General features: G+C 31.3%; 1 protein-coding gene across 1 annotated transcript; it reads left to right on the forward strand.

The window, feature by feature from the left end:
• The first annotated feature begins 9,842 nt into the window (after positions 1 to 9,842).
• LOC107440736 (uncharacterized) lies at positions 9,843 to 15,270 on the forward strand. The gene is made up of 3 exons (XM_087152144.1): positions 9,843 to 9,866; positions 9,963 to 10,050; positions 14,387 to 15,270. The coding sequence occupies exons 2-3, from the start codon at positions 9,979 to 9,981 to the stop codon at positions 14,810 to 14,812; spliced, it is 498 nt and encodes a 165-aa protein (XP_087008270.1). The 5' UTR covers positions 9,843 to 9,866; positions 9,963 to 9,978; the 3' UTR covers positions 14,813 to 15,270.
• The last annotated feature ends 9,432 nt before the right edge of the window (positions 15,271 to 24,702 follow it).

A 24,702-nucleotide genomic window follows, 5' to 3' on the forward strand; every position in this document is an offset into this window, starting at 1 on the left:
TAATTTAACATGACAAATTGCCAGACTACGAATTCTAAGAAACAAGGTTCGAGTCAGAAGTCACAAGTTTGAAACACCACTGGAAGAGAAAGAAAGACTTAATTGATTCAGAAGGGGAAGTTTAAGTTATTAAGCTCTCAGAAAAGGGTGTTTTTTTTATCGTTCTTCTCTGGATTTCTCATTTCTTTATTTTAAAGTTTATTTTAACATTTAAAAGTAATTTAAAGATAAATTTGCATGTTTATTGTAAGTGTATTATTACGTTTTCTCACCGAAGTCAAGCATCACTGGCTGTGGTTGAGTAATCACTTGGATCAGTCTGCGTACGGGCCGAGGGTGTGCGGTATTGGTCCTCGTTAAGCTGTTCTACCGTATAAAGTGCTCGATTTTACGTGCAGATCGTCGGGCTACCGAAGTGGAAGTGCCATCCCCTCTGCAGAGGGTCAAAATCTTCGGATCATCCTCAGGGACTTTCGCCAATAGCCCATTGTGCGATGTAAATGAACAACAACAGCAATTATTACGTTTTCTTTCACTCTCGTTTTGCAAATGTTTTATTGATTGGATGTTAAATACATGCTGGTATATATAAGATCAAAATTAAATATATTAATATATATGAATGTATAGAGCGACTATAGCTGTTATGTTTTATGTTGTGGAAAGTAGAATACTCTCATGGATTAGGTTTCTTTTTAAAAAGTTATGTGATGCTTTAGTTAAGTTTTTTTTTTTTCCTTGCTTAATAAAAGTTCAAAGATGACTTTTTCATTATGCTTGCTTAGAATTTTCCGCTACGCACTCTACTATTCCAGCAAAAATGCGATTTGTTAATTTTTTTTTTTAAGAAAAAATACCGTGAAAAAACTATTTTCTTCTTTTTTATTACTTAATTTTCAATGCCAAAATGGAATAAAATCTGCCCTACAGTTCCTATGAGATAATTTAACTAACGGATCATATTTTGTTGCTCTTATTTTTCTAGAACAGTGATTCTCAACCACTGTGCCGCGACACTTTTGTGTGCCGCAAAATTTTAGAAATGTATATAGCAAAAATTATAATGCTTTATAATTTTTACTATCTGCTATTTATAATTTTTACTTGCTATTATAATACTTAAAATTATAATGTACTGGAATTAAAAGACGAAATGAAAATGTTTTTTGAACAAAATAAAAATTATGATTTTGTTGGAAGATAAAATACTGTGTGCTAAGCTAGCTTACTTATCAGACATTTTTGTTATTAACATAAATTCAAGTATGCAAGGGCCGAAAGAAAATATATTAAACTCAACAGATAAACTGGTAGGATTCCAAAAACAAATTAACTTTATGGAAGAATAAAGCTCAGGAAGGGTATTTGGAAAAGTTTGAGCCAGTCCCAAAAGATTTTAATAAAACTGTTCATAAAATTGTTATTGACCATTTGACAACATTAGAGGAGAGAATTAGTCATTATTTCCCAAATTTAGATTTGATTGGGTTCGTTATCCATTTGTGATAATGAATACTTCTGTATTTGAATGAAGAGGAAGAACTAATTTCGCTTTCTAACAATCGAGATTTAATTTTAAAATATTCGGAAGAATCAATTCATTTTGGATTAACATTAGATGCGATTATCCTATGATAGCCAAAAAAGCTTTAAAAATATTATTACAATTTTCTACATCTTATTTGAGTGAATTCGGATTTTCAGTACTAACCAACATAAAAACGAAAAAAAGATCGAGACTGTTAAATGTAGATGACGATATGAGAGTAGCATTGTCATTTTTACGACCAAATATAAATTAAATTATTAAAAAACATCAAGCTCGAATTTCTCATTAAAAGTAGTCTTATTATTCATTTGTAATTAATCCCTTAATAAACGTTGTTTTCTAGTACATATTATTTTATTTTACATTCCAAATTATTATCATAAACTATTTTACACAGTGTATTATAGGCAAGTAAACAACTTTTAAACTTATCTTTTTCTTTGTGTGCTGCCAAATTTTGAAATCTTCAAAAGTGTGCAGCTACAAAAAAAAAAAAGGTTGAGAATCACTGATCTAGAACTTATTCAATCGAATTTGGGTTTAAAATTACGCCATAATATACAGGGTATTTCTTAAACACGACCCTTAACTTGTATTTTTTGGAAACGTTATCAAAAATTTAAACAATAAAGGATTCACAGTGGGGGTCGCAAATTAGCACAGACAGCTTCAGAGGAGCATATACCTCATCAATAATTTTTCAAAACGTCAGAATTTTTTAAGTTTTCTTTTTTTAAACCCAAAAAAACTAATAATTTTTTATATTGTATCAATAATTTAATGGAAATTTTTGTCACTCTCGATGTTCTATGTTAAGTTTTTGTTTTGAAAACCATTTAATTATTTTTTTAAAACTTTTTCTATTATTACTTATCGATTTTAATGTTAGTTTATAATTATAAGCAAAAGTTATTCCGCTTAATTTGTGCAAAATTTAAATATCTCTAGTTACAATTATTTTCTATCAATATTGTGTATAGTAATTATTAAAAAAACTTACTTTTTTCTTTTGACAAAAGTTTTTAGTATGACTTATTTTTGTTTCATAGCATAAAATAATTTTCCAGGTTGTTTTGAACTCTAAATTTATATTCTGATTTGTTGCAAGTATAAAGTAAATTTGATTTTAGACTACTTATATTTAATTTTCTTGAAATTTTTAACCAATATGTTCCATTTTATACGAAATATCCTATTTTTTTATTATTGATTAATTTCAATTGTAGTGTATAATTTTTCAACATGTTTTATAGAATGAGTTCTAAACTATTGTATCTTATGATCAAATAACTTATCATCAAATCAAAACTAATTACTGGACTGGAAGACCGAATTGCGCCAAAAGCATAAAAATATTAAGAAATTGCATATTATTACTCAAATAGTAAAATTGTCATTATTATTTATTTATTTTTTTAGATTTTAAAGGAATCTCATATTGAGGAATAACAATGTTAAATTATAAATAAAGTTCAGCATTAGAATGGATCTGATTTGCTCAGAACCATTCTGGTATATAACCTTTTGTTTACGGCTGGTACAACATGTGTACCGCATGTGATGGTTTAGCATAGTACACCATAAGCAAAACGGTTAAAAACGCATTATATTTATAAAACATTTTTTACTTTTTCGTACTGTAAGAAAAGCGAATCATATCACTAATTACAAACTAGACTAATTTATATTTATACTACTTTAAAACATATTTTGTGATAGTAGGGATTGTATTAAAATTAATACTTTATTTTTCAATCGCAAATATGTTTAAAAATTGAAATGAATCTTAATTCTTATAAATGTTTAGGAAAAATTTAACTTATGTTTCTAAAATCAATCTAATAATTGTTTAAAATTAAGCTTAGAAATGGTGAAAAATCGCTTTTTTGTACTACCATTCCTTGAAATCGGATTAACATCAATTTTTAACTTTTACAGGAAGTGATTATAAACTAGTAATTTTGCCATTGATTTTTTTAATTTTAAGAAAAAAGAACATCAAAATTCAGACTTGGCATGGTTACAAGACATGTTTTGAATACATTCAAAATAGCCGTCACGTTCTGCTAAAATTTTTAATTATTGACACTATACTACTTATTAAATTCTTCGTTAAATGCAGAAAAATACTCTTAAATTTTAAGACATTCCTAAAAAAATTTCTGTACATTTCTTTTAGCGTTTTGAATTTATTATACATATTCTAAGAATATGAAATACATGCCCCCTTAAAAATTTCTTGCATGCTATGTCTATGCAAATTAGTTTTTAGCCAAAGAAAAATTAAAAACGCTGTCGAAATCTAAAGAAATACCGTACAGGAAGGCGAATGTAGTAAGCTAATGGTTAAAACAGGTTTGATGGTGAGAGGCGTTCAAGAAAATTATTCGAAACACTCTTAAATTTCAGCCTTCAATTCAGTTTTAATATTTATTACATTCTCCTACCTCTACAATAATTCATGAGATTTCGATAGCGTTTTTTTCCTCACCGAAATATTAATTTGAGCCTCCAAATTTATTTACTTCTTTTCTTTTCATTTTTGAATAAGATTCTAAAAATACCTATTAATGGCAGTCTTTATGGAACAATATTCGTAAAGTGTCGTCGGGCCATCAAAATTGAGACGGCATATTTCGGATCATCCTCAGTGATGTTTCCCAGACTGTCGGCAATAGCCCATTCTACAGCTCTAGAGCGACGTGAATAAAATTCCGACGTTCATTAGCTCAAAAGATTTTGAGGATGTTTATTTATTTTGCGGTTTGTATACACCAAAAACACGTATTGAGTAAAAAAAGTTTTAAAATTTTCCTCCCTTAGCATAAAATCATCGATAATACATTAAGAAAATTATAAAAGTATATGGTATTTTATACTATTCGCAACACAGGAGGAATATACCACCTGGATTTAGCACCGGTTCACATCGAAAATTTAACTTTATTTTTCTCTTCTATACTGTTGAATGTGAATGTTTATTTTACTATAGTGCATACATTTTAATCGCGGTAAAATTGTTTAATGAATTTCATATTAAAGGTAGAAAGATTGTTGTTGTTGTTAATTTACGTCGCACTAGAGCTGCACAATGGGCTATTGGCGACGGTCTGGGAAACATCCCGAAGACATGCCACACAATTTTGATCCTCTGCGGAGGGGATGGCACCCCCGCTTCGGTAGCCCGACGACCTGCCCGCGAAGTCGAGCACTTTACGGTAGCACAGTTTAACGAGGACCTGTACCGCACACTCTCGGTCCCTACGCAGACTGATCCAAGTGGTCACCCACCCGCACACTGACCGCAGCCAGTGAGGCTTGACTTCGGTGATCTGCTGGGAACCGTGTCTTAACGATCAGTCCACTGCGGGACAAAGGTAGAAAGATATTGAGCCTTATTTTATGTATAAAACTTTTTGTGTTACAGAAATACCCTCATAGACCTAAAAAATTTTTTTAAAAAAATAGCCTTTATAATTCAAAATTTATAGTGCGAATCAAACACTCATTACCTCAAAGTTTCTAAATTAAGCGCAATTTTTTTTCTTCATAATACGGAGGGGGGGAGGGCTCAAGTTCGTTCTTGATTACTTATATTTTCTAAAACATATGCAGTGGTGACTGGTTGATACAAATTCTGCTCTCGACTAGCACCGAACACAAAAGTCCTCAGAGGTAGACGGATCATGAGTTAGAATCCCCTTAACCTTACCGTCAGGCTAACCAAGGAAAGTTTTTGCTTTCCATATAACGCAAATAGGAGTTGATTCCGTCGAAAAGCCCTCCACGAAGGCTAGTTTGTCCCAATGCTAGATCCAGGAGTTTCCTTGTCGTTTGAATTGGGTTCAAACTAACAAGACTACTCAGTTGAACATTCGTGGTCGTAAACTCAGAATTGGGACTGCTGAACAGCATCGGTTGAAAAAAAATGCGTATGCAAGTACTAAAAACAAAATATGGCTTTTAAACTCTTGTCTAATTAAGGAACACATAAGACTAATTGGGGAAAGTCTGCTTAACTATGCATTCAGGATAATTTAGGGATTCATGCCTGCTATCTCCATTATCCAGAGCGCTGACGGAACTTCGTTTTTGAAGATTTCCGTACACGTTCCGTGAAGTTGTGCAATAGAAATCAGATGCTTTTGTGACGACCCATACCTTTTCTTACAATCGTAGTTCAAACACGAACCTATGACCTTCCGTTCCTTAGTTGGAACTTCGATCTCTCGGCCACGTTCATGCTTTTAGTATTTCGCAGAAAAATGCTACCGGAAACATAATACTAGCAAACAAGTTGCTCGAGCACATATGCTAGTGCAGTAAATAAATGGCTAACTAAGTATGTAAGTATAAGAAATAAATGTTTATATATATTGTTTTTTATAATTATTATGTTATGTTTCTGTCACAACCAAGTAATTGTAGAATAGTTTACCATTAAAAACCATAATAATGTATAGTTTAATAAGTATATTATATTGTGTATAATATTCTCTTCGTTTTGTTCCTGCAACTTCGTTTTGTCGCGTGACTGTTGCATTGTATTGTTTACTTTGATCCTTTTGCTCTAAGTTTCAAAATTTATCAATCAAGGTTTACTGAAAAATTACTCGTGTCAACGAAAGAAATCTTTTTTCAGTTGCGGGATAACAATTCTTAAGATTCGCCAAATCTTTTTTCTATCATTTGCAATTTCAAACAGCTTGTTAGTTTATTTATTTGACAAATTTTTTCTCAATTTAAAGCATGAACGAAGTCTTTCGAATAGTTCTCTATAAATTGAATTTTAAAAATATATAATTTAGAAATTGGATAGTTCAGGAAATTATCGATCAATTTTGTTCAAATTTTGCGATTTAAAATTACATAATTTAGCATGATGTAAAACTTTGTATACCCTTGCTGTTCAAACTTTTTGCAAGCATTAAAAATAAAAATAAATAATTAAAAATTAGTTTTGCTTGAAATTATTTCTGAATAAACTTGTTTTATCATTGTGTGCAAAAAAGTTTTGAGGATCAAAAGTACAAATACACCAGTTAATAACAATATTTCAAGTTCTCAAATCATTAATATTGTATCTTAGTACGTGAAAATCCGATCATTAGACCAAAAATTATTCAGGGTGTTTTTTGCACATTGTATATCACGAGGTATAGGTTATTTAAAAACATAAATATAATTGTAATTCACATAATAATTTCAGGAACAATTCTGGAAATTAATAACAGCAACTTGTATGTTACCTTACATCATTATAGCTTATAAAATTGAATGGTAACCCGAAGAATTTTACCGAAATCTGTTAATTTACTCATTACTTAGTTAATCTGCAGATTAATTTGGTTACTCTTACTAAAATGCGAAGATTTTTCCACGTTTTACTCATCTATTTATTGTTACATTAACGGCTTCTGAATTGTTAAATTTCGATAGTTTCTTACATTTAATAAATTGTTTGATCATATTAATTTGATTATTTAGAAATCAGAAAATAAATAACATTAGGTTAATTACTTAAATTGTTTTAAAAAAATCAACTACGTGATTCTTTGTATTATATATTTTTTAAAAGACTGATGATTGGTTTTATCAACTAATTTGATTGATTCTATTGACTTGACTCTTTAGATTAAAGGCTCCTAAAAAGTGTTCCGGTCGCAGGAGTTCCGACAGTTTTTTTTTTAAATCAGTAATGATTTTTGAAATTATACTTGCATCTAAATATAATTATACTTGCATCTAAAGAATAAACCATAAGATTTTTGATATCTTCATAAAATTATTTAAGTACAGAAATGCAAACAGCAATATTTATAACTCATCAGTACTTCTCTACGAACTTTTCAATTTGAAATAAAACGGCCAAATTCAAGAACAACGAATTATTTTTCTGTGACAGCTAACGTTAAGAAATGTTCTTAACTTTTATGAGTTCTTTTTTAAACACTGTAATTCTGCTTATTTAATTCCTTTTGAGCTAATTTATGTGCCAAAAATAAATTTAGAACTGGACTAGATACCACTCCAGGCTGGTGAATCCAGGCTTTGACGAAAGACATTACTTAGAGTTTTAATGATAAAACGATATTTGAAAAAAAATTTCCTGCTTCACATTAAGGCTGTTTTTCGAAGACTCCGTTCCGTAGTAAGATGAAATTATGCTATTTTATGAATAACCTGCTACTTTTATAACTGTTATGAGTTTGCAACTGTTACTCATGACTGTTAGGTTTAGCCTATCTAAAGCCAGCGTTGTCTACGCTTATTTTGAAAATGGCGCAAAACGTCAATATGGAGAAAAGCCACAGTTTTGTGAAAATAAAAAACGTTTCTACTCTAATTTTTTAGTATTTAAAATCTTACTCCAATGCAGCATTACTTGGGCTCATAAAAATTTGCAAAATCTGAGAATAAGGCAGTGATTTTGATAATTTTTATCTTGGTGGGAAAATGTCGTCAAATTTGGTGATTTTTAAAAAAGTTTAATAACTTTTAAAATATTTAAGTTATTTGTCTGTTCTAAAAACCAGATAATTCTTCACGGCAAGATTATATATATAGTTTAAAATCATCACATTGCTTGAAAGTGTAAGGCACTTAAACTATAGCTGTTTTTTATTTTCCATAGCAATAAAACTTCGAGAAATAGCGTTAAATATTATCAAAATAATTAGTAGTCTTTATTTGGTAAGTATATCTACAGCTGCCAATAAATTTTATTCATATATTTGGGGTTCCGCCAAAAGATGCTTGGTCAGTGAGGGCACCGTAGCCATTAAAAATTGAGAACCACTGCTTCGGGTGATTAAAAATAAACTAGTGGGCTGCGCCCCCTGCTCGCTAACGCTCGCCAACCCCCGAAAGTTGCTGCGCAATCTTATATGGTTTGCTTTGCAAACCAAGCTCACTTCACTCGCTACTAACTTAGGTGCATTGCAAATGCACAAAATTCTAAGAATTCAAAACAATCATTCAAATCCACATAACAACTTTTTTTTTTAAAAAAAAATTACATCTTTTTAGTAGATACTAAGTCATTAAAATAAATTTGAATTCAAATAAATGACATGTAATTCGTTAAACCTATTAGAAATGTGCTATAGTATAAAATCTTAATCTCTTTAAAAAGGTTAAAATTTTGGCTATAATTAAGTCTATTAAAAATTGAAATAAATGAATTGCAATGGAAAAACCTGCATAAACCAAACATTATGTTTTTAAAAAATAATAACCATGAACGATTCACAACTTTGTTAAAAACATAAGTATAACAGTTTCCGTTTTTAAAAGCGCTATATGTTGAGCCACCTCAGCTAGATTTGGCATGTGACATTTTTAGCGGCTATCATTGGTCGATTTTCTAGCGTTGCCATTCGGGGAGTTGTAATGAGGCTTTTTTTGTCGCCGTGTAAGAGAAATATATATATAGATAACGTGTTAATTTCTGCTTACAGAAACTTCGAGGTTCCAGCTCGCACCTCATTTTCACTTTAACAAGGGCCTAAGGGTAACATGCAAATTATATTGGTAATTAGCAGAATATCAAGATAATTGGCAGTTTGTAATTTTTTTGTAATAAGTTGTAATTCTGAGAAATGTGATGATTGTCTGCTCTTTAACGGATCAAACTAGTTAACACATTACGAAGGATATCTATAGGATAATTGAGCTCTGCGCATAAGTGGTACTATTTTGATTGCAAAAAGCTACGTCCCACAGTGGACAGATCGCTAAGACACGGTTTCCAGCAGATCACCGAAATCAAGCATCACTGGCTACGCTCAGTGTGCGGGTGGGTGACCACATGGATCAGCCTGCATAGGGACTGAGGGTGTGCGGTATGGGTCCTCGTTAAACTGTTCTACCGTAAAGTGCTCGACTTCGCGTGCAGATCGTCGGGCTACCGAAGCGGGGGTGCCATCCCCTCTGCAGAGGATCAAAATTGCGATGGCATGTCTTCGGATCATCCTCAGGGATGTTTCCCAGACCGTCGCCAATAGCCCATTGTGCAACTCTAGTGCGACGTAAATGAACAACAACAACAAAAAGCTACACCTTCTCTTTGATTCAGAGCTATTTGTGATAAAAATTTAATTTTTTATTTAATATAGCTTCAATTATATGTTTCTGTCCAGTCATTAAAATAAAACTAATTTGTTGATTAAACATATACATAGGACGGAGAAAATATAAAGATGAATTCGAACTAGGTTTAACAAAACCGAACTGATAACTGAGCACTTTAGCGGTAATATTCTGAATTCGAAAAACCTTCACCAAATTTTCGATTGAGAACCATCTGCCATAAGAGGTTATTAATTTTTTGTTTAACAAAGCTTCAATTGCATATTTCTGTCTAGTCACTTGGAACACACAAGTCATACTTTTCTTCCTTTTAATTCAGCAGTGCTTCAAGATACAATATGAGTCGTCAATTGGAGTTGAAATCTTCTGCTGCAAGCAGAAAACTTCAAATATGTGGTGATAGGTGCATTGTAAGTATTTTTGTATGCAAAAATTCTTGAATTATTTAGATACATGGAGGGAAAAAAAACATTTGAATTGTTAGTAAGAGTTTTTAGTTAAAACTTGGCGAATAAATGCCAGGCATGTTTTAGTTTTTGCCTTGATCTTATCATTGCAAATTTTTCAGCAAAAACATCGAAATGTAGTGTTTGTAAGGTTAAGTTCTTAAAACCACCGAATTTTTCTAATTTACAACGTTTAATGCAGGGATGGGGAAACTACGGGCCAACTGTGGCCCGCCGGTAGATTTTATCCGGCCCGCGGACAGAATTTTAACTAGCTGATCAGTGGCGAATATATCTACTTTGTTTAAAGCTATTTTTGTTCTTTCTTTTTTAAAAAAGTACTGATGACCTTTCCACTTTCTCTATTTTTGTTCTACAAAACATAAATTAATTAAAATAGTTAGCACAAACAGCTTTAACGGGCAAAATGTTGAAAGCAAAAGTTCTTTATAGAATAGCTGTAGATTAGCTCCAACTAGTATTTGTCTTTCTCGAGGAGCAGACATATGGAATCTAATATAGGTGAATTGTACTTCACATGAGGCTGACTACGCGTTTTAAGTTCCAACGTACGGATTTTTCTGTCGGCTCGAGCTCTAACATAATTTATTGCGTATGGAAAGGTTGCACACATACAACGTCATTGTAAATAATGGTGAAATTATTAAATGTATAAAATGGCTACTGCCTTTTTGAGTTATTTGTAAACATTTTTTATCCCAAAATGGCAACTAAAAATCGCAAAGTTGATGTAGAGTGACATGCACTCAATGATGAATTGACTTTATTTTATTTCAGAAGTTTTTACTCAGCCCACCAAACTTTTTTTTCTAGATTTTTGGCCCACGACCAAAAAAGTTTACCCATCCCTGGTTTAATGGATAGAGTCTACACTATTTCGTTTTCACTCTACACTGTATAAATTTTAGTGTATCTCAACACTAAAAAATGTGGCAACTACTTTGCACCGAAGCGATGCAGTGAAAGACCATACATAATTATTGATTTTTTTTTTGGTGTAAAGTTGCAGTAAATAAGTTATATTTACTTTTATTAAGAGTTTTATATAAAACTGTGTCTATTTTACATATGTAATTAAAATAATGATAAGGTTTAAATCATATCTCAATAAAATTTGGAATTAATTATGAGTTACAAAATCTGTTTTAGATTGGGTTAGCAACTAAGTTCCCACTATTTTAAAATATATATATATATATATATATATATATATATATATATATATATATATATATATATATATATATATATATATATATATATATATATATATGGTATATATGGGAGAGGGGGGCACATGTGAACAATTTTTTTTTTCTTCATTTTTCAAAAAATATCATAAATTTCTCACAGTAAAGAAGTTCATATGTTTAAGTAGTCTTTTCTTCGTCTTATGGAATTTTTTGAGATTTTTTAATAAAATATTTTTTTACTTTATGATATTTTAAAAAAATGACTTCAATTGTTCACATGTGCCCCTATTGGGGACACATGTGAACATGCCTGGGGCACATATGAACAAGATTAAAAACACAAAGCAATCATCATATTTCAAGGGAAAAAAATCTTTAACATGACAGATATAGATACGTATTATACTGAAGGGGTTGTAGCTTACTATGCGAATTTAAACTGTACAACAGTACTGTCAATAAGAAAATAATTTTTCAGCTGTACAATAATTTTTTCACTGTTGGGTTTTTCGCAACTTCATGTTCCTCAGGAGTTGTAATGGGCCTTTTTCTTTCCTCTCTGATAATCTTTCATGCTTTTTTTTCATTTTTCTATCTTTTCATCTGTAGTTCAGCAATTCTATCTTTCTCAGGTGTATCAGTTAATATGCGTGATGCGCGATCAACCATTTAATAAAAAATAAAAACATTTTAAAGAAAAAATTAATAAATTAATTATGGAAAATGAAATAATAATAATTTTAAATGCATACATAGTTTTTAAACTTATAATATCATGAGGATAATAATCTTAATACTATGTAGGGGCACATGTGAACTGTTCACATCTGCCCCAGATGATTTGTTCACAAGTGCCCCATCATCCTTCTTAAACCTTAATTGAAAAATAAAGAACTTTTAATTGAGTAAAAAAAAAATTTAATTGTCATAAACTTACCTGAATGTTCATATAATGGTCTGCAATAGTTAATTTCAGTTTATTAGTTGATTTATACTATGCTTTCACTTGAAGAAGCTAGTGATTATAATATATACAACACCAACTGATACAAAGAAATTGTCAGAATAGAACAACAAAATGTCTCATTGTACTGAAAGTTCCGCAGAGAGGTAAGACTAGTACTGCCATCAATTGAAAATTTTTCAAGATTTTTTATTTCAAATCATATTGGTAAAACATACCATGTTCACATGTGCCCCCTGTTCACAAGTGCCCCCCTCTCCCCTATATATATATATATAATTTTTTTTTTCTGCTGCCATGTCTCTTGTTGCTTGGTGTGAATTTCGGTGAAAAATTTTGCTTAATCATTCTCCATCAAACTCATCTGGGCAGCTAGTATGAGGTGCATCTTTGAGTTCAAGAAGCTATCGAATCCTCTCAATACTCAGCACAAATGTCACGAGCAACTTTTTGCTGTTAGTGGCGCAGTTGGTTTGTCGTCGGCCTTCTGAGCCCAAGTCTGCGGGTTCGATCCCCGGCCCAGACACCGGATTTTCGGGATGCAAAAAATCCTCAGCGGCCATGTCGTATGATTATGCGGCATGTAAAAGATCCTTGGAGTGCCTTATTGGCTCTTGGCATTTCCTGCAAAATTAAAATCCTAGTGCACTTTAGCATTCAAATAGAGTCTCGGTGCTGCCATCTAGTGTGGCAGAAACTAGACATCCAAATTAACATGACCAACGGTATCTCACCCATTGTGGTGGTCCTGAAAGAGTGGATACCACCTCTGGAGAACGCACTAGGTCTGCTCATCGGCATGACCGATTGTGCAGCTCATTGGAAAGAAAACTTTTTGCTGTTATGAAACCTTGATTCAAAGCTAAATAAACGAGGTGCCGATAACGCTCATTTTTCTTAACATGGCATTACATAATGTCCTGAAGACAAGCATAAATTAACTTGAACAAAAAACTAAGCATTGATTCCTGTTGGACAAAGCGCTATACTTTGAATGATCTTATGGAATTATGCCAAAAACGTTTAATGACTTGCAAAATATTAAAATTTTAAAAAATATATAAAAAAAAACAGTAGAAATAGAAATTTAGTTGCCTACCGAATAATATTAGGGTTGCCGAAATGAAAAGTAGACATGTGCGTTTGCGTCAGAAAAACTGCAGAAGTGCCACCGAACAGGGTTAAAAAGGGCGGTAGGAAGTATGAGTTGCATAAGGGGTTCAAAGGTAAAATCTGTTCGAGGTTGATGAAATTAATCAAAAGTGAAGAGCTATACATGGATACATCCAGATTAGAACGGTTTTTGATAACGGAAGGTGTGCGCAATACGGTGCTGTACTCTGACGAAACTACAGAAACAAAATCAAAAGCAAACGGCTAGACCCTTTCCCACAAGAGATTTTTCTCCGTAACAATGCCCGCAAGCACGTTTTTCACGAAACCCACACAACCTTGTAAAATTTCCAAGGGGAAGTGTTGGAATACCCACTATACCTTCCAGATTAGTCACCTTGCGAATTCCACATCTTTGGGCCACTTAAGAGAGCATTGCAGGGGACGCTATTACATTCGGACGACGAAGTGAAGGAAGCTGTACAAGCTCAAAACCAACCACCATCTTTCTACAGCAAAGGCATAAATCTGCAACCGAACGATGGTACTTGTGTTCAATGCCCAAAGCGATTTATTTTGATTTCCAATAGAAGTATTCTTTTTATTCAACTTTTATACTGTAAAACATGAGTAATTTTCAAATGAATGCTTTTTACCTTATATGTAATCATCTATTTATTGGGAAGAAACCAAAAATGATCGTAGCAACCAAGGGTGGTGAGTGAAGTAAGCTGGCGACAGGCTCTCCGAGTATGAACTGTAAACAATATAGTCTCTGAATTAATTAGCATACTTGAGTTAGTCACCACCGTAAACCATTAAGTTTGAATCCTTTATTTTCGCATTAAGTTTTGAACCATCAAGTTGAATACGCGAACATTCGATCATTAAACCAAAAGTAATTCAGTAAGATTTGTCTTCTTTTTCCAGCGCTGTATGTATTCTAAAAGTGATTGACATTTTTCATGACACCTAAATCGATTATCTTTGTTTTTCTGAAATATTACAGGTGAAGCATTGTAATTGCGAAGAAGGAAGAACATTTTGTGAGGAATACGCTAACTTCAGAGAAAAAGCAAGTGACAGCAAGTTCAAAGCAAGAATCGCTTCGATACATTCGCGATCTTGGATGTTGCTGGCTGTTATTCACGAAAATCAATCTATAAAATATAAGAAGTCATCAGTAAAATATTATAAAAGGATGTCCGAATCACTTGACGAATTTGAGAAAGGTCATTGCTTAGAATTTGCTAGAACATTTGACCAGATGTCACGTGAATTTTCGAAGAGGGGTAAAGCAGAAAGAAAAGATGCACAGTTGCGCAAAAAGGAGGAATCTGCAAGCCTGAAGGAGGCAGCTTTTTATTCAGAGACAGCATCCTCATGTAGAAAAGCATTGCTTTCTTTAGTGGCTGATGAGCACGTTTGTGAATGATATAGCAAAATTTTAAACTTTATTTGCTGATTGTGTAGTTAAATTATAAATTTATGAATATTTTGCATTTTATTTAATAATTTAAAAATTTTTTGACTGTAAGAAATAAAATTATTTAAAAACTGTTTGAGTAGCGAGAAGTGTTGAATGGTCAACTTTTAAAACTGCAAATACGCTTGACAAAACAGACGACTTCGCAGAATGGGTACTTCAGATTAATAAAGGCCACCAAGGGGAATTAATGCACGTTTAGAAACTACATCAAATTCCTTGGAAGTGAAGTAATCTTTGTTGAGTAGTACGATTTTCATTAGTATATGATGACCACGAGAACGAATGATATTAAAAATTGTATCTGCTGATTTCATAGGATGTGTTAATTATGAATATTCTGTATTTAATTTCATACTTAGCTTGTAGTAAGAAAGGAAATAAAATAAAAAAAAATATCAAAATCATTTTTTTATGATGCTTTCCGAATGTAATTAGTTTTTGATGGTGGTTTCAATATAAATGTAAGCAAAAACAAATTTCGAACTCTTTATAGTGCGACTTTCAGAACTTCTCCAGACTTCAGTATTGCGTCGTGGCTGGTACGAGGAAAAGTTACTTCAAACAGGGGTGTAGAGTGAATAGTTTTGTCATGATCTTTTTAAAAGTTAGTGTGATTAACCCAATCAACACCTTCTGTCCGCCATTGAACCTCCATTAGAAATGTGCTCTCGCTTGCAACCATAGCAGCAGACAGCATCGAAGCCGAAGCAATACTTTCGCGACGTCCGGTTAGAAAGTTTACAGATGCTTATCATAGCTTATTATGTGAGGCGATAATTTCAAACATAATTTTGTTTTCAATAAAAAAAAAATATATAAGATATATATAATATCTGGGTTAAAATCTGCAGTATCTCATGAGATGTTAAAGTTATTAAGTAATTCTGGTGATTTCGAAGTGAAACTTGTTCTAAGCAATTTTATTTCCTTTCCATTCTTTCTTTTAATTAATTAATTTATTTATTAGGAAGTGAGGTCGGGATAGTCTGGTTGGTAGGGCACTGGGCCCATGTCCAAGTGGTCGTGGGTTCGACCCTTGCTGGCCAAAGACTCCCCGTGTAGTAAATGGTGACTGATGCACGTTAAATCTGTCGAGTCTCAAAGTCCTCCATGCTCCCATAAAAAATCAATACTTCTTGGGGTACTGGATTGGAGATCGTTCTCTGATTCAGGTCAAAATTACGATCTGTGGATGAATGCATTAATTGGTCAGCCCTATAAACGGGTGAGACAGAAGTCGAATTCTTGACCATAGATGGCGCCATTGGAAACAAGAACAATCGCACCTCCGCTGTCTTAATGGCATACGTCAACAACAACGTTCGGAAGTGAAACAAGAATTTCTGCTCGGTACTGAAAACAATTTCTTTCTCTCTGACAGAAGTGCCGATTATACTAATCACATTCGAAAGCGCAAGTGAGCTTTCAAATATAATAGTTGTAATTTCTGGAATCGTCTATAAACTGACTCACTAAAAATATAAGAATAGTTCTGTTAAAAAAATTGTAACTTCAGAAATGTTTATAGTATTTAAAATTTTTGACGTAGCCGAAAAGCTAAGTAAGCAAAATAAATATTTAAACTAGTGGGCTGCGCCCCCTGCTCGCTAGCGCTCGCCAACCCCCGAAAATTGCTACACAATCTTATATGGTTTGCTTCGCTCGCTACTAACTTAGGTACGTTGCAAATGCACAAAATTCTAAGAATTCAAAACAATCATTCACATCCATATAACAACTCTTTTTTTTTTTTAATTACATTTTTTTACTAAATACTAAGTCATTAAAATAAATTTGAATTCAAATAAATGACATGTAATTCGTTAAACCTATTAGAAATGTGCTATAGTATAAAATCTTAAAGCGTAACAGCGCGACTGAGACTCATTTTTCAATGAATAACTATAACAATAATAAAACAAATAAATTCGTGATATAAATCAAAAATCGCCAAATAAATTCGTAATATATAAATTCGTGAAAAAAAGCGCTCTCGACAAAATACTAAAATAGAGATCTATCGACAAAGACTACTCACTTCCGCCTTGCTTAATAGTATGAGATTGCCGCAGCTGATAATGCTCTCTCAGGTTATTTCAGTCTCCGTTTTTAAAAGCGTTATATGTTGAGCCACCTCAGCTAGATTTGGCATGTGAAATTTTTAGCTGCAATCATTGGTCGATTTCTTAGCGTTGCCATTCGGGAAGTTGTAATGAGGCTTTTTTTTGTAGCCGTGTAAGAGAAATATATACATAGAATGCTTTTCCAGTATTTAATGTTTAAAAATCTTTATATAAAGTTGCTTTTAATTAATTTCATGAAGTTCGTAAATTTTTGATTAAATGAGATTATTTTTCTTTGATGCAAAGAGTGCCATCTATTAAAACAGAAAAATCTAAGAATGTTGATACATCATTCTCAACAGAAATGAGTGCCAAAGATGTAAGGCGAGCATAAGTCATTATTAATATGTTTTTATTGGTTTCAGTTTTGAAAATTAACGTTTTGCAGTAGTAATGATTATAGGAACTGTAAGAAAAATTCCTTAAGCAATAAAAAAAAATGGGCATAACATCAAAATTGTTTTTGTACTGTAAGCAATGGCGTAGTTTTAATGTATCTTTGAGGGGGGGGTGTCTCTTTCTGATACACACCCACCCACACACACACTTATATATATATATATATATATATATATATATATATATATATATATATATATATATATATATATATATATATATATATATATATATATATATATATATATATTCTAAATTCCAAGAAAATAAATAATGAAAACTTTTTATGACTGTAACCTACTTTCAAGTAATGTATTCGGAGGTGGTTTTGTCCTTAAAACTAAGCCACTGACTATATGGCTGTTTTACTATAGTTTTCACTGTCCATCTTGAAACTAGAAACCTTAATTCATTGACTTTAACCTAATAGCAATATCAGTTAAGATTTCAATGGTAAAATCTTTTTCACAACGTCCCAGTGAAAAGGTCTATTAGTATGCTTACACATGCCACAATAACTGGCATGTGTAAGATAAATAACCTTTTCTACTGGGAAAGGGATGCAACCAGGAATGTAATTTATTAAGAGCTAAAGAAATTTTTTCAACGTTGCAAAAAAGTAAAAGGACGAGAAAAAACAATATATATAATAACAAATTTGAAATTTTGACACCTCTTGGTGTTCACCCACCCCTGCATATTTCTTATGGTGATGCATCAACGTCCAGCTAAGACCAATTACGAGACAATATGAAGATTATATCAGGAATAAGACATGTAATAAATTTAATGTTTTATTTTTCTCCATAACCTCGTAATTTTGCATGCGTAGTTCGTACTGTTTGAACTTTTAGGGATTTTTATTCATTTATCTAGAAATTAAGCCTCTCCATTTCATAGCTACAGACTTAAGGCTGATGCCGACCTTGAAAATGTATTGCTAACCTTAATTTCCTTCAACAATTTAGAATTTTCTATTACAAGTGAATAACTAGTACACTGATTTTTGAATAACTGTTTCCTTTTAGAATTTTTTTTCTTCTCACCTCATTGACAGCATTCACATTTTGTTATCTAGAAATAACACTAGATGGCAACACCACAATGTGTTTTTTAATTTTAGGATTTCTGTTCCTGGAAGACATTTTAATTACTTCTCTTAGAATCATAATTTTTTATCATATTATAATATAAATTGCATTTGTTTTTTTTTTTTTTGTTTTTTTCAATCCTCTTTACTTGTGCAATTCTAAAATTTTACTCACAAAAGACAGAACAATGTTTTCATTATTGCGGTATAGTTATAACATCATTATTATTTTAAAATAATTTTCCTAACGTAAAAGAAAGAAGACTAGAAATCAATTCAAGTTCATTACAATACCAAATTAAAAAGTGAAAAATTTTAACCTTCATTCTTTTTTTAGTTAACACTATTTTATATACTGAGATAACGCAATTAGAGCAATTATTTATCGCGGGGGAGTGACTTTAAATCAATAAGTGCAGACGATATTTTAAGAAATCAGACACGAAAACGTACTTTCTCTGAATAAACATAACTTTTTTTCTGACGGATTCGAATTTCAGACCCCCAAAATATAAGGGATAGCCGAAATCTGAGAGATATGGACCCACTAGTTTGGTCAGGAAACCGCGTCAAAGTTTGGACCTCTTAATGTTAATTTTACTTTTTGCGTATTTTGCTATATCACGAGAATTTTTTAAGCGAATTGAAAAAATTTTGCTCACAATTATAAAATTCTTTTATCCAAGAAGAATTCCATGCAAGAAGTAACTCTTAGTGAATGTTTATTATTTTTTATTACTTCATTTAAGAATGGAGAAAAAAATTTTGAACTGTAAAGCATACAATTCTTCGCATCATTTTAAAGAACGTAATTTTATATGGCATAATACTAAATTTGAGCCAAATTGGTCGAGTATTTGCTGAGAAATCGAATTTTAAGTATCTGACCAGAACTATTCGACCGATTTCGCTCAAATTTTGTATTTTGCCATATAAAATTAAATTTATTGAAATGGTGGTAAAAATCTATACCTTACAATTCTAAACCTTTTTTGATCAAAATTTTCTTAAGTAAAATAATAAAAATAATAACTATTTACGAAAAGTTGTTTTCTTTTTACATGGAATTATCCTTAGATAAACGAATTTTATAATTTTGAGCAAATTTTTTTCAGTTCTCTTACAACATTCTTAAGGTATGACGAAACACGCAAAAAAGAAAATTAACATTAAGGGGTACCAAACTTTGGATCACTCTTCTGATCAAACTTTGGGAATCATATTTCCCAGATTGCGGCTACCTCCTATATTTTGGGGGCAGAAATCCGAGTCTGTCTAAAAAAGTTACATTTATTTCGAGAAAGTATGTTTTTGCGTCGAATTTCGTAACTTAAATTATCATCTGCAATAATTAATTAGCATATTTGAGGTCATCCCTTCGAATTATCCATATTGAATCCTAAAACATAAAGATCCGATCATTAGATCAAAAGTTATTTAAAGTAATCCGTTTTTTTTTCCCGCCACAATGTACATTTGCGTGATTTTACAGATGAAATGCTTCCCTTACTCGTATGAAAAAATTTTTTCCTTTTAAAAAAGATAAAAACTTAATCAATGTATGATAAATTATCCTTTTTTGTATATGCAACTAAATGCTTACAATAAAGATTTTGTCAGACAGTATGTTATTGGTCCTTAAATTGGAAATATTTCACTTGTTCAAAAATTATTTAAGTCTTAATAACAAAAAAAATCACCACTTTATCTCAAATTACTTTAAAACCTAAATAAATATTTTTGTTTGCATTATTTTCTTTTCTTTTTTTTTCGTCTCACATAGCGGTGAAATGAACTATTTAAAAATGTATAAGCTTAAAACTTTAAAACTCAAATATATTTTGATCATAGTTTTTTAAAAAATCGAGAATTTAATTCCTAAATAAATGATATATAAATTCTTTCCCCTTCATAATACTCAGTATGAGTTTCTTCCCTTCAATTGAAACATTCTGAAGGAAGCATAACAGTCCTGCTTTTAAGAGTTGCATGAATTCTGTCATATGCTGACTTCCTTTTTCTAATCGGTAACTGTACTTCCTATTTCACTACATTAATACTTATAATTTGAAATGAGCATTCAATCAAAATCGTTAATTCAGAGATGGAATTCAGTTGATACTCATGTTCCGGTTTTTAAAACATAAATGTTTAAAATTATGTTTTAAATTTCCAAAAATATTTTTTTTATTTCAAAATATTTAACGGTGTTTTTCGAAGCTCTGTCGCCAAGGGGAAAAAAAGCCATAGTTTAAGTGCCTTACACTTGAAGCAATGTGATGATTTTAAGCTATATGCATAAACTTGCCGTGAAGAATTATCTTGGTTTCAGAAAAAACAAATATCTTAAATATTTTAGAAGTTATTAAACTTTTTAAAAATTGCCAATTTGGCGACATTTTTACACCTAGATGAAAATTATCAAAATCACTGCCTTATTCTTAGTGCTTGAAATTTTTTATGAGCTCAAGTAATATAGCGTTGAAGAAAGTTTTTGAAAATTAAAAATTTAGACAAACTCTTTTCATTTTCACAATTATTGACGTTTTGAGCCATTTCACTGTGGGCCAGAAGACCATGATCTTTGGCTAAGAGTAAAAAATTAAATATTTAACTAAAATATATGTAGGCAGTTTTAATATAGCCCAAATTAAGTATTCATAATCATTCTAAGCATTATAATTTACTTTTTGGACCGACCAGAGTACAAAGTAATGAAAAATATGTTAAAAAATTTTTTTTAAATTTAACTTTCAAATTTTTATTTCAGATATACAGGGTGATTCTAAAAAGATGGGCAAAATTTTAGGAAATGATAGTACACACCTAAGCAAGTAATTTTTATCAAAGAATGCATGGTCGAAAACAAAACGCAAAACCGCTAGAGGGCTTCAAAGTTTATGTTCTTATATGAGGCAAAAACACACAAAGAACGATGAAGTTAGTTATAAAAGCAAATTTAATGGCATGTGATTACAATAAATGTTCAAAACAGTTGCCCGAACATTCTGAAACACACCAGGCATATCACGAACTTTCCCTGCAGCGGCCGAAAGCTTGGCGACAAGTAATGCAGCGCAGTAACTCGCAACAGGAATGGAGCTTTCACGTTTGCATCAAACAACTTTCCAAATGCTCCAGCACCTTTGCTTTTTGTTTTCGACCATGCATTCTTTGATAAAAATTGTTTGCTTGGGTGTGTACTATCACTTCCTAAAATTTTCCCCATCTTTTTAGAATCACCCTGTATATACAGGGTGATTCTAAAAAGATGGGCTTTATAGGAACCTTTTATTTGAATGTTCAGAATGATTGTGGCAGTAAACTTTATAATTTAACGTTTTATTATTGTCTTCGAAAATTAAATTTGGAATGATATTTTTCACCACTACATACAAACGTACTTTATAAAACCTATTAGGTTCAGAAAAGATTTTATAAGTTGGCAAATTAAAACAAATTGGGTTTTCCTTAAATCATTTTCTCTCTACAGCTTTAAATGTTTTAAAAGTTTGTACTTCCGGATTAGCAGAGAGGAGATTGTTTGAATCATTTTAACGCATTAATTCTGAATACCAAGCCCGGAAATATCACGAGCACGAGAAATAGGAGGCGACAATTATCACTCCTTAATTTTGACAGGAGTGAGAAGGAAGGAGTTAAAATAATTTTATATTTTCATGTAAATGTCAACAATAAAGTTTTTAGGAAAGGTTACCATCCTGTATTCATTTCTTTTTAAAAAAATGAATCTGTACCAATTTTTATCATTTTAATTAAATATCATTAATAACTTTTTTTAAATTATTATAAAATCAAATTTTTTCCGCAAATTTAATTGATATTTCTATCAAAAAGTAATATTTATATCAAAGATATCTCCAATTTCAAAAGTGTCACATATTGAAGAGAAAAGCAAGGAATTTTTCTTATGAAACATAAACTTAAAGTTGCATTTACATAAATTGCTGTTCTTTTGATTTTTTAAACATTACTTTTGGTATGAAAAATGCACAGATTAAAACAACTATGCATCTAAATAAAGAAAAAAATATTTTGATAATTATTAACTAATAAAAAAAGAACATTCATAAAATACTTATTTTCTTCTTTTCTATTCATCAAATGTTTTTTTCCCCTCTTTTTCTATTAAAATAATGTTTCTTCCTCTTTTCTATGCATTTTTTTCCCTTTCCTTTTTTAAATTTTCAGAGTTCTGATTTCTAGTTTTAATCATAGTTGTTACTCTCACTTTATGACAAATACCACAAAACGTAAAAATATATAAAGAAAGAATTTTAAATTCTTGTAGTTTTTAACCCAATATACAGAAAAATGTGAGGTTTTTTTATGCTTAACACGAGTTGAAACGGTATTGGGTAGGGATGTAATATTATTTTTGTTAATTTTCTTATGCTGTGTCGTTAAGTTTTCCGTGCTTTGGGCTATGTTCTATCTGTGACTCGTAGTTTTGCTTACAATTTTGGATTATAGCTATTAGCTCGTACATTATGACGGATACCACCTACCGGACAATAATAATGTCTAGCTATTAATGGAACTTCACATATCAAAACAAAGGTGCAAGTGTTGTGGACAGAATTAACGATCTCCAAAAGCCGACTAAATGGCGTTTAAAAATTGTCTGCCAGTTTCAAACTTATCACTGCTTTTTTCATCGAAAATGCCTTAACTTGCTTCCATTTTCTTATTATTTTTATTAATGTGGATTCAATATTCTAATAATTATTTAATTTCACCCTTGTTTATAAAAACTTTTCTTCGTTCAAGAAATAAAAATTTGTCATGTGTATAATTTATTTTGAATAGTGCTTCAAAGAAAATTTCTTATATTATTAATATTTAAATTATTGAATCGTTCAAAACTTTCAATTTTTGAAAGAGTAGAGTCTGTGAAAAATGTAGCATCTGGCCAAATTTCCTATGACTTGCGCTGTTGCGAAAGAATAATCCGTAAAATATATATATTTCTCTTACACGGCGACAAAAAAAAGCCTCATTACAACTCCCCGAATGGCAACGCTAGAAAATCGACCAATGATTGCCGCTAAAAATGTCACATGCCTAATCTAGCTGAGGTGGCTCAACATATAGCGCTTTTCAAAACGGAAACTGAAATAACCAGAGAAAGCATTATCAGCTGCGGCAATCTCATACTATTAAGCTAGGCAGAAGTGAGTAGTCTTTGTCGATAAATCTCTATTTTAGTATTTTGTCGAAAGCGCTTTTTTTTCACGAATTTATATATTACGAATTTATTTGACGATTTTTTATTTATATCACGAATTTATTTGCTTTTTTATTGTTACTAGTTATTCATTGAAAAATGAGTCTCAGTCGTGCTGTTGCGCTTTAAGATTTTATACTATAGCACATTTCTAATAGGTTTAACGAATTACATGTCATTTATTTGAATTCAAATTTATTTTAATGACTTAGTATTTACTAAAAAAAATGCAATTTTTTTTTTAAAAATGTTTTTATATGGATGTGAATGATTGTTTTGAATTCTTAGAATTTTGTGTATTTGTAATGTACCTAAGTTAGTAGCAAGCGAAGCAAACCATATAAGATTGCGTAGCAATTTTCGGGGTTTAACGAGCGTCAGCGAGCTGGGGGAGCAGCCAACTAGTATTATTAAATTGAAGTTACAATGATAAAAAAATCTCTAAAAACTTTTACAGATTTTATTTTTAACAGTATTCATCCATTGAAATATAATTTTCTCTGGGATGGCACCTGTTTTTTTATGATGGTGAAATTTACCCAATGGCGATTTCAGATCAGTGTCCAGAATTCGGTGGTTCAAGACTTAAGAATTTATAGAGTCAAGGAAAAGTATAGAAATTTGTCGCAAGCTACAAGAATTTTATATCTGTCATCGACACCACTTCAAACTTTCAAATCTTATTATTCGTGACATAAACATTAAAAAAATTTGGGAAAATATGGGCGTAAGTAAACATGTTTGCCAAAATATTAAATGAGTGCTTGCAACTCAAGAAGAAGTGAAGGCATGTACATACCCATGTGATTTAAATCCGATTTAATTGGATACTTGTAAGCAACGTCACGCATGCGTGTTGAAACTGATTGGCTTCTGAATCGACAAATGCTAAGATTTACTTACGATGATGCTACATGCAGGTATACAATTAAGACTCAATCTTTTTTGGTTGAGTTGGCCGTTATCTATAATCTAT

Source organism: Parasteatoda tepidariorum, chromosome 9, assembly GCF_982258835.1.
Source record: "Parasteatoda tepidariorum strain Cologne lab strain chromosome 9, Ptep-v5.0, whole genome shotgun sequence".
In the NCBI taxonomy this organism is placed as follows: Eukaryota; Metazoa; Arthropoda; class Arachnida; order Araneae; family Theridiidae; genus Parasteatoda; species Parasteatoda tepidariorum.

Excerpts from the sequence above, each read along its gene's own strand:
- LOC107440736 (XM_087152144.1), top strand. The coding sequence starts at position 9,979 with ATGAGTCGTCAATTGGAGTTGAAATCTTCTGCTGCAAGCAGAAAACTT. Across the intron at positions 10,051-14,386 it reads TATGTGGTGATAGGTGCATT|GTGAAGCATTGTAATTGCGA; the intron begins GTAAGTATTTTT and ends GAAATATTACAG.